The sequence below is a fragment of the Myotis daubentonii genome, chromosome 13 (assembly GCF_963259705.1).
Source record: "Myotis daubentonii chromosome 13, mMyoDau2.1, whole genome shotgun sequence".
Classification (NCBI taxonomy): Eukaryota; Metazoa; Chordata; class Mammalia; order Chiroptera; family Vespertilionidae; genus Myotis; species Myotis daubentonii.
Window position 1 is genome coordinate 14,671,277 of NC_081852.1, and position 16,335 is coordinate 14,687,611.

Below are 16,335 nucleotides of genomic sequence, written 5' to 3' on the forward strand. Positions count from 1 at the left end.
GACTAGACGGAAATGGAAAAGACGAAGGAGAAACACAGAGAGAGACACAGCCAGGGAGAAGACAGGCAGGGACAAGGGGCACAGGAGATACTCGTCTAAGGGAGAAGACAGTGTGAGAAAAGTGGGAAAATAGAAAAGAAAAAAACGAGTGAAAATGAAATAATTGGCGAGGATTTGGCAAGAACGCGAAACAGAGGAGAGCTGAGGGCAGCACGAGAGGAACTGGATCTGGACGGGGCCGTGCTGAGCTCCCGCGGGCTCGGGAGGGCTGCGGGGGGGCGCGGGGGCGGGGGGCCTGGGAGGGGCCGCCCAGGGGCGGGCCAGCACCCGCCGAACATTTAGATCAGCTTCGCCTCTTTTCCCTACTCGCCCCGCCCGGCTACTTTATATTCAATGAGACAGCCAATGGAGGGCGAGGACAGAGCCAGTGGGGGCGTGGCCCCCGTGAGCCCCACCCCGGGAGCGGTCGCCGAAAGGGTCAGCGTGGAGGCAGATAGCGGCTGGCCGCGCGGGGCGGGGCGGGCGGGCGGCGCCGAGGGGGCGGGCCCAAAAGTTTCCTGCCCAACTTTCGCTGCCTCCTTCCTCCGCCCGCGCGCGGCGGCCGCAGTCTGGGGAGGCGGCGGCGGCGGCGGCGGCTGCGGGCAGCGCGCGGGGCGCAGGGCGCGGGGCGATCGCCGTCGGGGCTCGGGCGGCGGGCAGTGGGCTCAGGCTCCCCGGTGCCCGCCCCTCCGCTGGAGGTGGAGGGCGCGAGCGGGCTGCCGGGGAGGGGCCGGCACCGCCGCCGCAAAATGAGCCTGCTGTCGGCCATCGACACCAGCGCCTCGGTGTACCAGCCGGCCCAGCTGCTCAACTGGGTCTACCTGTCGCTGCAGGACACGCACCAGGCGAGCGCCTTCGATGCCTTCCGGCCCGAGCCTCCCGCCGGCGCTGCGCCTCCAGAGCTGGCTTTCGGCAAGGGCCGCCCGGAGCAGCTGGGCTCGCCCCTGCACTCCAGCTATCTCAACAGCTTCTTCCAGCTGCAGCGCGGAGAGGTGGGTGCCCCTGCGCGCCCCCGCTCTCCGTCGACAGCGCGGGGCCTTTTCCTATCTGCCCCGCGCTTCCTGGCGGGGCCCGGCTCCGTACTGCCCGGCCCTCCTTGGCTTGGCTTTGCTCAGCTCTGCCAAACTCGCTGCCCGAAGTCCCCGGGGCGCCGGGAGCGCGTCACCTCCCGGCTGAGCCCAGCCGGGAGCAGCTCGGGCGCGGGCGGGGCCCTCCCGTCTCCTCTCCCAGCCCCGCGCGCCCTGCTTGAAGGGGTGGGGGCGGGCAGGGAGGCGACGGGGCGGGGGGCTCCGGATTCTCTCCAGACAGCCGGGCGGGGAGCCCCTTCCAAGTGCCCTTCCCACACCCAACCCCATCCCCTTCTTGGCCACCGCTAGCTGGGACGGACAAGGGGACCTCAAATCCGTTCTCCATCGACCTCGGCGGTTTCCGACCCAAGGGGCACCCTGGAGAGCAGTGACTCGCCCAGAGGCCTTTACCTGCTGTTCGCACGCTGGGACCCCCAGATACGTCCTCCAGCTGCTCGCCCTCCCCCAGCCACATAGGAAGTGGTTTTTGAGGGCTTGACCCCACCGACTGCGCTGTCCCCCGCCCTCCCAGCCTGGAAGGAAATGAAAGGGAAATCCTCTTGAGCTCTTGGGAGGGGGGCTGGTAGCGGGAGAGGTTCCAGCTGCCAGTGCCTTCCCCAGAAACCTGGGCCGGCTGCTTGCAAAGTCTGCTCCTGGGTGGATTCAGTTACACGGAGTCGGAGGGGCAGGGCATCTTCCCAGCTACATAAACACACAGAGTGCCAGGAACTCCCAGCCCTTGTGAGGGTCTTCAGAGTCTTCCCATATCCCACTCTCCTTTCTCTCCCGCTGGACTCCTCCTCCTCCCCCACTCCCACTCGCTCCTGCTTCATTTGTGAACTGCAGACACCCTTCTGTGGCCTTCACTCACTCCCCTCTGGCAGCTTCCCCTGTAAAAGTTCAGGGGGAAGGGGTGAGGGAGAGGACACACATGAGGGTAATTTTCCTTCAAGACTTGAACACACCAGTTAGTTTTAGGAGAGACAGAGGCCTGAACATTTGGGGCAGAAGGCCTGTGTAGACCGGTGCACTGGGGATGAAGGATGAAACAGAGGGTCACCCTTTCTGGCCCCATCACGTGTTCACCACTGCCTTTATTGGCTAGGGGAGACTGGACATATAGCATGCTGGCCTCAGGGCTAGAGGTGGGCTGGTGCCCGGGAGCGGAGAGGGGACCTGCGCTGGGCTGGCTGGGCACAGCTGAAGGAGAGGAGCGTGGAGTGGCAGCCTTTGGTGCCAGGAGAAAGAATTTGTATGCCAAAGCTCTTTGTAAATTGTAAAGCACTCTCCACACGAGGAATTATTCTTGGCTGGGAATCTTTCTTTCTTGTAAGAGGTTTGCTGCCTCTTCAGGGAACTGGCTGCAGGGATCAGTGATTTGGAGGGACAGTGTGTGGGGTCTTTTTTCAGTGTGGGGTCTTCTCTTACCAAACATTCGTTGAGCTCCGTGTGGGCCCCTGGGGATTCACTCACAGGCTCACGGGGCCCAGGTTAGACGATAGGAAGATACAGGGTGAATGGTTGCGTGATTTCATGGGGGTCCTGTGGAAGCTCTAAGGGAGGAGGGTGACTGACCCGCAGGACAAGTGGGGTCCCTAATCAGCCCCTGCTAGCTTTCCACTGCCCCCACCCTATGGTGTGGCCTTGTTCCCCACTGAGAACAAGGGGTTTGGGGCCATCAGGAGTCCCCTACGGGAGGAGTTTGGTGTGCCTCCTCTCGGAAATTTCTGTCGCCCAGGATCCTGACGGGCTCTCAGTGAGCCCTGGCTTCCTGTCCCTGCACTGCTGCTTACCTCAGTTTCCCCATGAGGAGGCACATTCCTTCCCTGGGGCCCAAAAAGTCTCTCATGACCTGACTTTGGGGGAGCCTCAGTTCACCCATCTGTTACATGCCATCTCTGCTGTTCTCAGGGAGGGGTGCATGGGGTCTGAGAGCTGTACAAACAGGGGAGGATGTGCCCACAGACAGGCTGCATTGGGGGGGCAGCAGAGGCCCCCCTGTGCTCAGAGGCCGGTGGCTTCCTCGGAGAGGCTGAAGGCTGTGCCTGCTGACTCTCCGAAGGCCCTCCTGGCTTTGGGCTCACCCACGCTCACCTCCCAGCCACTTGCCCCCTCGTGGAGCCCCAGCTGTGCTGCTGCGGATGGGCCTTTCCTGCATCTAGGACTGGGCCGGGGACCTAATGTGGCTCCAAAATAGCAACTGGCTGAGAAGGCAGGAGAAAATCCTGCCCACCTGCATGCTACCAAGGGGCTGGCCGGAGAGGAAGCAGGTCGTGTGTGGCCCGGAGGGGACCCTCCGAAGGGACCCAGGGGCCCAGGAGCGTCGCCATTCTGTGCGAGGCTGGCAGGCCCGGTGGCAGTGCCTGCGAATGTGACTTGCATGCTGACCGCTGACCACGGCCTGTCTGCGCCAGTCTCTGTGCCAAGAGCCCACCCCCTGCACCACCCCCAGGCTGCTCCCACCACAATAGCAAAACACCATGAATGCAGCTGGGATTTGGGGGTGGGGTGGGGACATGGGGGCACAGAAGCCCATTGTGCCCCTGGAACCTCAGCTCTGGAAGCTGAAGATAAGCCAAGGGCTCTGAGTGGAGCACTGGCCCTGGAAGCAGAGCGAGGGAGAGAGATGGCAGAGTTCATGGGCAAGTGCAGGAGCATCGGCAGGTGACTTGGATGCCTGGGGTTGCTCCTCAGCGTCTCAGCTCGTGGTGAGGGTGCCAGGCCAAAGCAGGCACAGGCCCTTCGTGCAGCTTTTTTTTTTTTTTTTTTAAGGTCACCGGGTCTAGTAACTTGGTCTTATGAACCCCTGTGACAACTATATGTCACTGGAGAGAGACTCCTGAGTGCCTTGGCGTAGCACATCTCTCTCTCCAGGTACCCAAGGAAGGCAGCTCTCAGAGGGAGTCAGGGCTGGGCATGGGGGCTTCCCTGCCAAGTTTTGTTTGGAATTAAAATTCACAACAGTGTGCGTCCTGTGGGACTCCTTCCAGAGAAGTGCTTACCACCTGCTGAGCATTAGCTCTGTGCTCCTCAGAGGGATGCCCAGGGACCTTCCTGGGTAGTTCCTGTACCCGCAGATATGGCTGTGCCAGTCCAGGTTCGATGAGGGCAGCCATTTTCTTTTCCTCTTCCTCCAGGGACAGGTATGGCTTGAAGATGTGGCCTTAAGGTCAAGTGATGCTTTGTGGGGGTCAGGGGAAGACTTTGGGCTCAAATGCATTTGGAAAGCAGAGCATACTGCCCCTCCTTCGGAGACACACAGTGCCCTCTCGCACAGTAAATCAAGGCTCTGAGAAGTCCTGTAGCACAAAACCTGTTAGCCTTTCCTCAACCCCACATTCTCCATACCTATTTGATTGGAGCACATTTTTGGCACGGAACACCTACCAGTGTTCGTCAGAACATCTCCAAGCCCAGGAGACGCCCCATCGGGCAGACCTCTCCCTTGTTCCCATCCACGGGAGGCTCCTCCTGGAGCTGTGAACCAGGGCCCAGCACTTCTTCTGCAGCCCTGAGGTCCCTCCTCTTTACCGCTCTGGCCCGCCCGTGGGAGATTTGAGAACAGCAGCAAGGGTGTCACAGGCTTAACAGCACTACTGCATAGACAGGGCTCTAAGAACCGCAGGAGGAGCGACTGTGGGCTCCTGTTTTAAAAGGGCCCCAGGTCTTGACAGTCTTCTGAAGGCTTTGACTTGTTACCTGTGCCCTCCAAGGTATCGATGAGCCACGAGGTCACCTGACCAGTGTGGATGTGTAGGACAAAGCCAAAGTCCTGTCTGAGGATGAGAGTTTGCCTCACTGGGCCTAAGAGTGGGGTTTCAGGAGCTGAATTTGTTCCCAGCAGCCCTTGCAGTCTGTGTGGGTGGGGTGGGGGTGCAGACCCAGGAGCTTGAGAGGATGCCTGGCTCCCTTCGGCCTCCCCCTGGGAATCTGAGCTCTGACTCAAGCAAGGAGGACCGTCATTGGAGGCCCTGTTGGCTGAGCTGGCCTGACCCTCCCATCAAATTAGGTTAACGGAATGGGCCTAGCCTCAGAGAGAAGACCTCACCTCAGGGACCTTTTGGGTCAGCTGGGAGTGAGGAAAGCAAGCAGCATTAGTAATTCCTAATCAGCAGCAGCATCCCCCTTGTCCAGATGGGGAAACTAAGGCTCTTCAAAAGGAGAATGCAACAGGAAATCGGTGGCAGACGCAGGGCTCCAGCCCAGGTCTCAGGACGCTGGTGTGTGTGTGTGTGTGTGTGTGTGTGTGTGTGTGTGTGTGTGTGTGGTGTATAATCCTTTATTTTGTCCTCTGGCCATACTAGTCTGCTCGTCGAGGTTTCTGAAAACACCAGGCAGTCCCACTTCTCAAAGCTTCTGCACTTGCTCTTGCTTCCACCTAAAATGCTATTCCTGCCCTTGCACAACCGACAGACTCCAAATTACTTCTTTATGGCGCAAGCCCCTCCTCTGAGAGGCTTTACCTGGCTGTCACGGGGAGCACATCTCCTCCAGCTTCTCTGTCCATGACAGAAGAATCGTATGTGCTTCTGTAAAGCATGTCTTAACAGTTGGTCTTGCCATGAAATGCACGCTGGATGTGTCTGTCTCAATAGCACTGTTGTCAGCACTCTGAGAGCAGGAATCCTTACAAGTCCTAGCATCCGATGCTTAATCAATGCCCGGGCCATACTCGGTGCTCAGTTAACGTTTACTGGGTGGGTATGTGGGAAGATGACTTGAATTGAACCTTCTCCTCTATTCTCCCTCCAGACATGTGACTATGTGAAAGCTCTCCTTAGTCCCTTAGCCTCTTGTTTTATCTCACAGAAGAATTGTTTATGGATCTTGATTAATTGGAAAGAGGTGACTTGGGAGATGGTGAAATCTTGTCCCTAGAACAGTCCCAGTAGATGCCTAGATATGCTGATGGTTCTTAACTTGGTTATCGACCTCTTTGAGAGTCTGAAGATGGCTAGAGTCTCTCTCCTTACCACAGTGCACAGAGCCCAGCATACATGCACACACAGACACACATGGCTGTGTATGATTTCAAAAGGATCATGGCACCTTATGTCAACAATGGAGCCCTAATCAAGAACCCCTGCTATTGGAGCTGCAAACCTCAGTGGTAGCCCAGATTGAGTAAATCTTAGGGTCCCTTCTAGTTCTCAGATTCAGATTCACACTCTCTGCTTTCATTCAGCGAATGCATTCTAGCAGTGAGAGGCAGCCTGGTCCCCAGTGCTGATGAGCTAGCTGGGCAGAGGGCATATGGCTGTGAAATGTGAGCACCTGTCACATGATTGGTGACTTGGCCGGAGTAGGAAGGACTGGGTGGGGAGGGGGTCTCCCTGTGGCCTCTGTGCCTTGTCCTGCTGCCACTGCTCCTCCACCTCCTGGTCCTTTTCCCATTTCTCTCTCCCTGCTCCTCCCCTACCAAAAAGAACATGGATTGCTTTTTTAAAATTAGCATGTCTCACTGAGCGCTGGCTGTGTTTGGGGAACTGTGTTTTGCACGTCCTGGGTGAATGGACCTCAGGAGGCAATGGTGCCCTTGGGGGTCCTGGGTGAAGGGTTGCCTGGGTGAGGCTGCCAGCTCCTGACCTACAGGTCAGCTTGAACCATGGAAACAAAGAGGAGCAGGGCTGGGGTCTGACCTCGGCCAGGGAAGCCTCCCATCAGATGGGGCTTCATTTTCCTATTGGCCAACTCCTTGCCTTGACAACCTCTCCCCAAGCCCAGCCCACATCCGCCTCTGCTTGTGTGTACAGGGTGCGTGCCTGCATGCGTGCACTTGACTCCGGGCCTGGAGCCCCAGATAGACGCGAGGGGTAGATGTGCAGATCCCTTGGAGAAGGGGTGGGGTCATTTGTGAGATGAATGGTTTCTTGTCTCAAAGAGAGAAGCATGGGCGTGCGCTCGCGTCTGTGTTGAGCATACAAGGGAGACTTTGGGGTAAGAAAGCGGTTGTTCAACTGATGAAAGAACCCCCACAAAGCTGGAGATTAGCATCAGAGGTTCCCCCTCCGGATCCGTCTCAGGCCTGCAGGCCAGGGCTCATTATTTGCTTGGGGCAGACCCCTGGGATGCTGCCCTTGCCTGGCCCCTCCATGCCCTTCCCTGCAGGTGCTGCTCCGTGTCCACCAGCAGTCCTACCTTTCTGCCCTGCACTGAGCTCTTCTCCCTCTCGGCTGGTCTCAGAAGTTTCTGCCCACCTGGCCTGTCTCCCACCTACTTCACCCTCTTGCTGTCCTGGTGTGGGGAGGAGTGGGGGATGGGAGGAGAGAGGGAGCACAGCTTGACAGGCTGAGTCAGCCCTGGAAATCTCTGCCTCTGTACCCCAAATCCCTCAGCAGAACCCCAACCCCAGGGCCCAGATCCCTCACATAGCCCAAAAAAGCTGGTGCCTCATCTTGCCAGTGCCCAGGGGCTCGGCAATATGATGTCAGGAGGCCTCTGTGCCAAGAAGAGCGGTTCACACCTGGCACTTCCCTCTGGCTCCCCTTCCCGGCGGGGAAGCCAAGCCGTGGAGGCCGAGTGGTGGCTGACGTAGGACAGGCCACCAGACCTGCGTGTGTGTGAATCTCCTCCCAGCCATCCATGTGCTTGGGCAAGTTGCTGAGCCTCCGTTTCCAGTTCAGTAAAATAAATGCTGAGGACTGAGAACGGGAGAGCTTCTAGTCTAGTATGTGACACAAGTAGGATGTCTTCCCACCTAACGTTCCCCAGCAGCCAAGCCAGACCTCGGAGAAGTTCCAGCAACAGGCAGGAGCCTGACTGTCCCCCAGGGTGGTGTGAGGGCCCCTCTCGTCCTGCTGGCTGCTTGGGCCGCTGACCAGGGAGGAAGGACAATGGCTCCCCCCTCTCAGGCTGGCGATTAGGGCCTTGATGGCCCAGAGGCTTCCGCCCATCGCACTAGGGCAGTGATGGCGAACCTATGACACGCGTGTCAGAGGTGACACGCGAACTCATTTTTTTGGTTGATTTTTCTTTGTTAAATGGCATTTAAATATATAAAATAAATATCAAACATATAAGTCTTTGTTTTACTATGGTCGCAAAGATCAAGAGATTTCTATATGTGACACGGCACCAGAGTTAAGTTAGGGTTTTCAAAATGCCGACACGCCGAGCGCAAAAGGTTCGCCATCACTGCACTAGGGGCTGCTCCCAACCAGTGCCCAGAGCAGCTGAATCTGGGGTGAGACCACCCTGCGACTTAGTCCGCAGGAACTCAGAGCCCTCAACCTAAACCCTTCAAGGTGTTAAGGCATCCATTCCCTCTCCTGTCAAGTGGGCCTCCCAGGCCTCCCTGCCTGTGGTGGTCGGCCCGGGACCGTCCCGAGTAGGGAGCAGCCCAACCGTCTGGGCTCTGGAGGGACAAGGGCGGCAGGATCTCTGCCTTCAGGGCTGCCCGGCCTTGTGGAGACAGGAGGAGGCATCACCTTGCAAAGAGATCAGAGAGACTCAGAGCTCCTCCAGCAAGGGCAGGGGGGTCATGGGTGCTCCTACCCTCACCTGTAGCATGGAGGGGCAGGGCTATGGCAGGGGGGCCCAGGAGCCCCAGGAGGAGGCTGGGCCTCTGGGCCTAGTGGTGCCTCGGGGGCACCTGAATCTGGGCTTTTCACACTGTCCCGAGGCCTGAGTGAGAGGCAGGGGTGGCTTCCAGGCCCCACCACTGGGTTAGAGCCTGGTCAGGAGCCGGGTCCTGGAGGAGGTTTGGATGGGCACAGAGGGGCCTCCGGGGGTGGGAAAGTGCAGAACCGGGGGTGGGAAAGCAGATGCTCTGTGGGACGCAGAGGAGCAGCCCGGCTGTTGCCGAGTGAGGGGCTGACGGATGCAGGGAGGGCGGCCCAGCCTTGCCCTCAGCCTCAGGTGGCAGGACCTAGGCCAGGCTGAGTGCTGTCTGCACGCTGGGCCCCGCGGGTATCTGTCAGCTCCTGGTGTCGGGAGTGAGGCTGCAGGGACTGTCAGGCCTGCCCACCTCCGCTGCTCCGTTTCACGTCTTGCACATGGGAAACCCGGGAGGCCAGGCCCAGCTCCGCACCCAGAAGGGAGGAAGCGGTGTCCTGGCCTCCTCTCCATCCAGTCGCCACAGGCCGCCAGGCCGACTCACCTTTCACCTCCATGGCCCGAGCTCCTCCTGGGACTTCGGAGAGGAAACAGCTTGCTGCCCCACCCACCCTTGCGACATTGACAGGCAGGCCTCCTGGCCCTTGGGCTGGCCGTGTGCCCGGGTCTGGGTCTCAGTTTCTCCATCTGTGAGGGTGAGGCTGTGTCAGCTCACCTCTCCTTCCAGCTCCAAGGTGGTACCATTTTGACTTTGGCTGGAGCACCGTGAGGGACAGGCTGGAGCCCGGAGCTGGGGCGGGAGGAGCAGTGAGGAGAGGACTCTGGCTCGCCCTCTGACCAGGAGCTGCTTTTGTGACGGACAAAGTGTGACCCTCTTGGTGTCGAGCTGCCAGCGAGAGGGCAGGCTGCTCAGAGGCCTCAGGCTGCCCGGGGATACCAGCAGGGCCATGGGCAGGGGCGCGTGCCCACAAGACAAGGGAAAGGTTTGCAGGGGGGACTTCATGCACGCTCTGGCACCCACCACGCTTCCCCTTCCTCTCGACGCCTTGCTGCCAAAACAGTCCTGATGCCTGTGGACTTGCTTAAATCTCTTCCAGAAAAGAAAAGGAAAAGCAAAGGGGGGAAAGAGGGTTGTTATTTGTGAAATTGCATTTCCCAGCCGTGAGGGTGACTCACGCATTTGGAGCTTCGAGTTTCTGTTTGGATGAACTTTTCTCTGGGAGGCTGGGCCGAGCTGCCAGTGGGTGAGGAGAGGCCTAGAGTCCATCTCAGGAGAGACCCGACAGTTGGAAAGTTCAGGTGCTCCCCCAGGTGATGCGGGGCTGGTTGTACTGAACTACCTGGGGGAGCTTTAACAATGCAGATTCAAGCCCAGGCAGCATAGCTCAGTGGCTGAGCATTGACCTGTGAACAAGGAGGTCGCGGTTCGATTCCCTGTCAGGGCACATGCCTGGGTTGCAGGCTCAATCCCCAGTAGGGGGCGTGTAGGAGGCAGCCAATCAATGATTCTCTCCCATCTACCTCTCTCTCCCTCTCCCTTTCTCTCTCTGAAATAAATAAAAAAATATTTTTAAAAAAGAATTGCCAAAATGATAGACGTTATGTATGTATCGTTTAACGCAATAACAACAGCAGAGTCCAGGTCCCCAGGTGTGGCTGTGTTGCTAGGTTTGAAGCAGGGCCCAGAAAACTGTATTTAAGTTTCCCAGGCCATTCAATACACGTTGGAACATACTCATCTAATCTGTACAAAGGGAGACAATGACTCATCGGGTTGTGAGCCTCAGCTGTCTTAACATGTGTCAAGTTTGCAGGGCTTGGTACAAAGTAGATGCTCAGTTATCATCTCATCTCATTCCCACTGGAGCCCTCCCACACCCCCAAGGCTGTTCAGTCCTGGCTCCCACCCATCCAGGGATGGGGTCCTTCCGTTTCTCAGGGTGGACCACCCGATCTTGGGCCATCTGAGGGCTGGAGAGTTGCCCTCAGACCTGCGGGTTTGTGTGGTATCTGCCTCTGGTCCAGGGTTGCATGGTAGCACTGGGCAGTGGCAGAGCAGAGATGGCCATTGGGAGCCTTCGAGTTCTGTGCCCAGTGGCTGGAGGTGACTGTGTTTGGCCTGGGTTGCCCTGGACATAGTCTGTGTCTCCCTTCCAGGACTAGACTCCAGGGCACACCTGCCCGAGGGAACAGAGGCTGAGTGGGGAGGGCAGGCTGCAGTCACATGGCAGGGAGTGCGGGGGCCCCAGAAGAGTGTAGCACCCAGATGGTGAGGGCTGTGTCCTCTAGAAGGGGAGTCCAGACCCCAGAGACAGAACAAGTACGGAGACTGAGGCGGACATGTGTGAGCGGTGGGGTCTGTCCTGGTTGTGGGGGTGCCTGCTCCCTTGGGGCAGGCTCTCAGCTCACCTCCTTCCCCTTCTCACACTGAGGGAACACAGAAAGGACCGTCGCCACCTGGGCCGCTGTCTGCCCCATCTTTGTAAGGGAGCCGGAGGCAACTTCCTCTCAGGGCCTCTCCTCGACCATCAGCCTGGGGTCTCCTGAGAACAAGGCCATGTCTCTCCATTAGACCCACGGCCCCCCAAGGCCACTGTTCACGCCCGGAGTTCTCGGGCACCTGATCTGGGGTCGGGTGCCCACGCCCATGTCCAGGCCTGTCACTGACCCTCCTGAGGAAGCTGCCTCTTCCCAGCCTTGGCTTTGACCCAGGAAAGGGAGCCATGGCCTCACCGCAGGCCCCACCTTCCCCAAATTCCAGTGTGCCTGGCCGCGGAGCCGGGGACTCCTATAAATAGAGGGTGTATACAGCAGGAGGGGGCCTGGGCCTCGTCTGCTTTGAAGCCAGGCGAGACATCTGGTTCCTGTCAGCTGGAGGTGAGAGAGGTGGGAGAGGTGAGAGGTGGGAGAGGTGGCCACTTCCTCCCAGGGCTCCCCGGACACAGTCTGCACAGGCCTTGTGCTGCCGGAGACCCGGCAAAGCGCTGGCTCTCAGGCTGCTCTCGGCTCAGTGGAAACCATGCTGCCCTGGCGTTCTGCTTCCTTACAAGTGGTGGAAACCGAGTCAGCTCTGACATAAGGGACGTGTCCCCAGCCCCTCCACCAGCGAGTGGCAGAGCCCCTAACCCAGCCGGGGCTCCTGGCAGTGCGTGGAGAAGGACTAATGGGAATAATAACTGGCACTGTCATTGGCATCACCGCCCTCTACCAACCGAGCGGTTCCGAGAGCCGGGCGGGAGACCCGTGCTATACGTTTGTGACTTCCGTTATCTTACAGAAACCCTAGGAGACAGACACCATTCTTCCCGTTTTCCAGACGGGCCACTGTGGCCCGGAGGGGCTGACTGGCTTGCCCATGGACCCACGACTAGATTTGGATGTGAACCCAAGCTCCAGCAGGCCAGAGCCCGTGGGCATCGGGGTCATTGTGAATTCGAGTTTGTGTGTGCACGCACATGCGTGTGCATGGGTGCGCGTGCGTGTGTGCGCGTGCGTGCGTGTGCGTGTGCACACACGCGCGCGACCAACAGGAAATGTCCCTGAAGTCACGGCTGTGGCTGAGTGTGTCAGGCCTTCTGGGCCCTCACAGCCCCTGTCCCCACAGGCCCTGAGCAGCAGCGTGTACAAGAGCACCTCGCCCTACGGCTCCCTCAACAACATCGCCGACGGCCTCAGCTCCCTCACCGAGCACTTCTCCGACCTGACCCTGACCTCTGAGACCCGGAAGCCCGGCAAGAGGCCCCCGCCCAACTACCTGTGCCACCTGTGTTTCAACAAAGGACACTACATCAAGGACTGCCCCCAGGTAAGGAGCCCGGCCCGCTGTGGCTCTGGACCCCGGCTGCCCTGTGGGCAGCTTCTGTGGACCGGCAGCCCCGCTCTGCCCCCTTCCCGGAGCAGGGGGCCCTGGGCCCTCTCTGGTCTTTACCTTCTTGTCGCCGCTGGTATTCCTGAGGAAGCCTGGCTGGTGTGAGCAGGCAGGGGCCCAGCGCAGACCTGTACAGTTAGGCAGCAGGCTGGGTGGGGGACCCCAAAATGAGGTATTGGACCTTCAGTCCCTACCCGTCTTCCTGCCAGGGCGGGTCCTGTTACTGTGAGGCGTGAGGTGGGACAGGGGCCAGCAGCCTCCTCACAGCTCTCCCCTGAGACCCCATCTCCTCGCACTCATAGGGAAGGAATGCGGGCTCTGGGCCAGGAATCCAGATGTGCGCCCCTCCCCCAGACCCACCTCTGCCTGCTCTGCACCAGGCTTCCTCCTCAGCCTGCTGCCTGCAGCGCGGAGGGGCTGCCCCACCATGGGGCTGGTGAAGGCACTGTGGGGGGAGGAAAGGGGAGTAGGAGATTGGGGGTCTCTCACCGAATGCTTTGCCGAGACTGGCTGGGGCGCTGGGGCAGCTCCCAACCACGAGGTGAGCCGGAATCCTGGGGAGAGAGTTCAACGGTTGCTTTAAATGTGGTGCGAGATTATCAGCGATTTTCCCCTATTATTTTTTCATATTTTCCAGTGTTTTTATGATGTGGTACTACTTATTTTGTGTATGTAATGGAAATGGAATCCTGTAAACTCAGAAAACCCATGCTGTCTCACCCTCCAGATGTTGGAAGCCGAGGGCATGGCTGGGTGGGGCCGGTCCCCGAAGGCCGGGAGGCTGCGATGTGCTTCTTGCTCACCACTCCCCTCACAGTGGCCCTGCCATGTTTTCTGTCCCCGCTGCTTCGAGCACAGCCAGGCACGGCCAATCAGTGTGGCCTGGGAGCGTGTAAAAGCACAGACGCGCAGGCCTCCCAGAGCTGCGTTGTAGTGAGACCCCCTCCCTGTGATTCACGTCAGGGACCTTGGCCTCCCTCTGCCCCGGGCAAGAGAGGCCCTCCCTGGTTGGGGGCAGCCGACCCACTGTGGCCGACCCACTGTGGCCGCTCTCCAGATCCACATCCCGTGGGCCTGTCTTCCCCTCAGTGTAGAGTCAGCAGGGCTCTGGCCTGAGATCTCAGCAGAAGGTGAGGCCCCACCCTCCAGGGGCTCTCTGAGTAGGACCAGGGCCAAATGAGCAACTGAGGACCCTGTTGGTCTTCAGAGTTGTGTCCGTGCCCCACCCATGGACAGCACCCCTAGTACCCTCCCCAGCTGAGCCCCCTGCAGAGGGGTTCTCTGCTCTCAGTCATGCACAGCAACACCTCAAAAACTTCCCTCCACCCCTCCTTGCCTGCAGCCTGGGAGGGGGCAGAGCAGGACACAGGCGCTGTGATGAGTGGTCCTCCAGCATCATTGCGTTCAGTGCTCACAGCTACCCAGCGTGCCAAGTGCTCGTATTAGCCTCATGCTACCTCATGCTTTGTGTCAGTCGAGGACTACACAGGACCATTGATCTAGGCCAGTGGTCGGCAAACTCATTAGTCAACAGAGCCAAGTATCAACAGTACAACGATTGAAATTTCTTTTGAGAGCCAAATTTTTTAAACTTAAACTGTATAGGTAGGTACATTGTTATGAACTTAATTAGGGTACTCCTAAGGCTTAGGAAGAGCCACACTCGGCTCGCGAGCCGCAGTTTGCCGACCACAGATCTAGCGGATCCAGGAATTTATCCCCTCCCCCAAGGTGGTGACAGTCAGACACCGGGGCCAAGGAGGTGTGCTCACACTGGGCACAGCCTGGGAAGGCTTCCAGGAGAAGGAGGGCTCGAGTGGGGCTGGCAGGTTGATGGGAGAAGAGCGGCAGATCCTCCCAAAACATGACCATTATCCCAAGGCAACGGGTGGTGAGCCAGAGGTGGGGGGCTGGGACAAGGGCGTGTGCATGCGTGTGCATGCGTGTGTGTGTGTGTGTGTGTGTGTGTGTGTGTGTGTGTGATCGCACTGCCCTCTCCAGACAGGGCCAGAGCTCTTCTCAGTGTGGGCAGGGGGTCCCTGCCCTCAGCGCCGCTCTTGCCAGCGCAGGGCTAACCTGGTTCTTCCTTTATGTGGATTGGGCAATGTGTTCACTTACCTTGTGCAGGGCTCTTAACACTCTGGCAGAATTAGGAGTAATAGCCCCATTTTGCAGCTGAAGAAACAGAGTCCCAGGGAGGTGAGGTGCTGAGGAGAGGGCGGGGAATATGCGCACCCAGTCCTGGGACCTCTGTGCTCTTTGCCCCCTGAGCACCCAGACCACCAGGTGAGACACCCATGGCCTGTGGAGCCTCAGTTTCTCTCTTCTGGCCCCATCACAAACCTGCTTCTATCTGGGACACCTATAGGCCCAACGACCTCCCTCCACCCTTCACAAGAGGTAGAGGGCAAAGACTCAAAATGTCAATTTCATCATCATAAAGTGAAGCTAATGAGGACACTAACTTATAGGATTGTGAGGGTCCAGTGAAACAATGCATGGAAAGTGCTTGGCACAGTGCCTGGCACACAGTGGGCACTTAGTAAGTGTTGGCTAGCACTATTTTTCTGCTGTGGGTCACTGCGTCCCCCTGGCAAGGTACTAGGTGGTCTGGCAGGCTGGAATGTGGTTGGGTGCTCCCCACTCCTCACCTGACCACAAGCTTAGGGGCAGTGCTGGGCTAGATTCAGCTCTGTACCCCTCGCTGTCTGACCCCCAAGAGATCACACCATAGCAGGTGCTGAGGGCAAACCTTCCTGAATGGAGGGATGTGTGAAGAAGGCTTTTATAAGGCCTGGAAATCTTTGCTCAAGCAAAATATTATAAATATCTCAGAATATGTCATATTTAAAAGTGGAATGCTTATTTTGGTAATAACTAATGAGATATAATTTACTTACCATATAATTTACCCATTTAAAGTGTAGGATTCAGTTATAGAACACTTTCGTCACCTCAAAAAGATACCTCACACTCTTTAGCTGTCACCCTCTGTCCCCCAGCCCCTAGGAAACCATTAATCTACTTTCTGGCTGTATAGATTTGCCAGTTCTTGACATTTCATATGAATAGAATCATATACTATGTGGTTTTTGTGCCTAGATTCTTTCACTTAGCATATTGTTTTCAAGTTTCATTCATCAGTTCCTGATTTGGGAAGTGTTCCATTCTCTTTTCTGGAAGATTTTGTAAGAATTAATATTAATTTTTTCTTAATTGTTTGGTGACATTCATCTATGAAAGCATCAGAGCTTGGGCTTTCTTTTGTGGGTAGTTTTTTTAAATTATTAGTTCAATCTCTTCTCTTGTTACAGGTCTACTCAGATTTTCTCTTTCTTCTGGAGTCAGTTTCTGTAGTATATGTGTGTCTTTCTAGGACACAAACTACACATACAGTTGTTCATACTATTCTATTATAATTCTTCTTATCTCTGTAAGCTTGGTATTAATGTCCCCCTCTTTCATCTCTGATTCTGGTAATTTGAGTCTTTTCTCTTTTTTTCCTTGGTCAAGCTAGGTAAAGTTTTGTCAATTTCATTGAACTTTTCAAAGAACCAACATTGGGTTTAGTTACTTTCCGTTATTATTTTTCTATTTCATTGCTTTCCAGTTTATTCTTTTAAAAATTATGGCAAAATACATATAAATAAAATTTACCACCTTAACCATTTTTAAGTGTATAGCTCAGTGGCATTAAGTACATTCACATTGTTGTACCACCATCAACGCCTCCCAACTACAGACCTCTTTTCATCTTGCAAAACTGTCCCCATTAAACAATAACTCCCTCTCTTTCTCTCCCCCTAG

General features: G+C 57.0%; 1 protein-coding gene across 4 annotated transcripts in view; it reads left to right on the plus strand.

The window, feature by feature from the left end:
• Window positions 1–588: 588 nt before the first annotated feature.
• The window catches only part of ZCCHC24 (zinc finger CCHC-type containing 24), a 70,185-nt gene continuing 54,438 nt past the window's right edge, over window positions 589–16,335 (plus strand). The window contains exons 1-3 of one of the 4 annotated variants that reach the window (XM_059662227.1): window positions 589–1,031; window positions 12,265–12,465; window positions 12,831–12,983. In XM_059662227.1, the coding sequence (XP_059518210.1) occupies window positions 789–1,031; window positions 12,265–12,465; window positions 12,831–12,968 (582 nt within the window). In that variant the 5' untranslated portion in view covers window positions 589–788 and the 3' untranslated portion in view covers window positions 12,969–12,983. Of the gene's footprint in view, window positions 1,032–12,264; window positions 12,466–12,830; window positions 12,984–16,335 lie in introns of those variants that run through there. The other 3 variants (XM_059662224.1, XM_059662226.1, XM_059662225.1) reach the window with 3 other exon arrangements.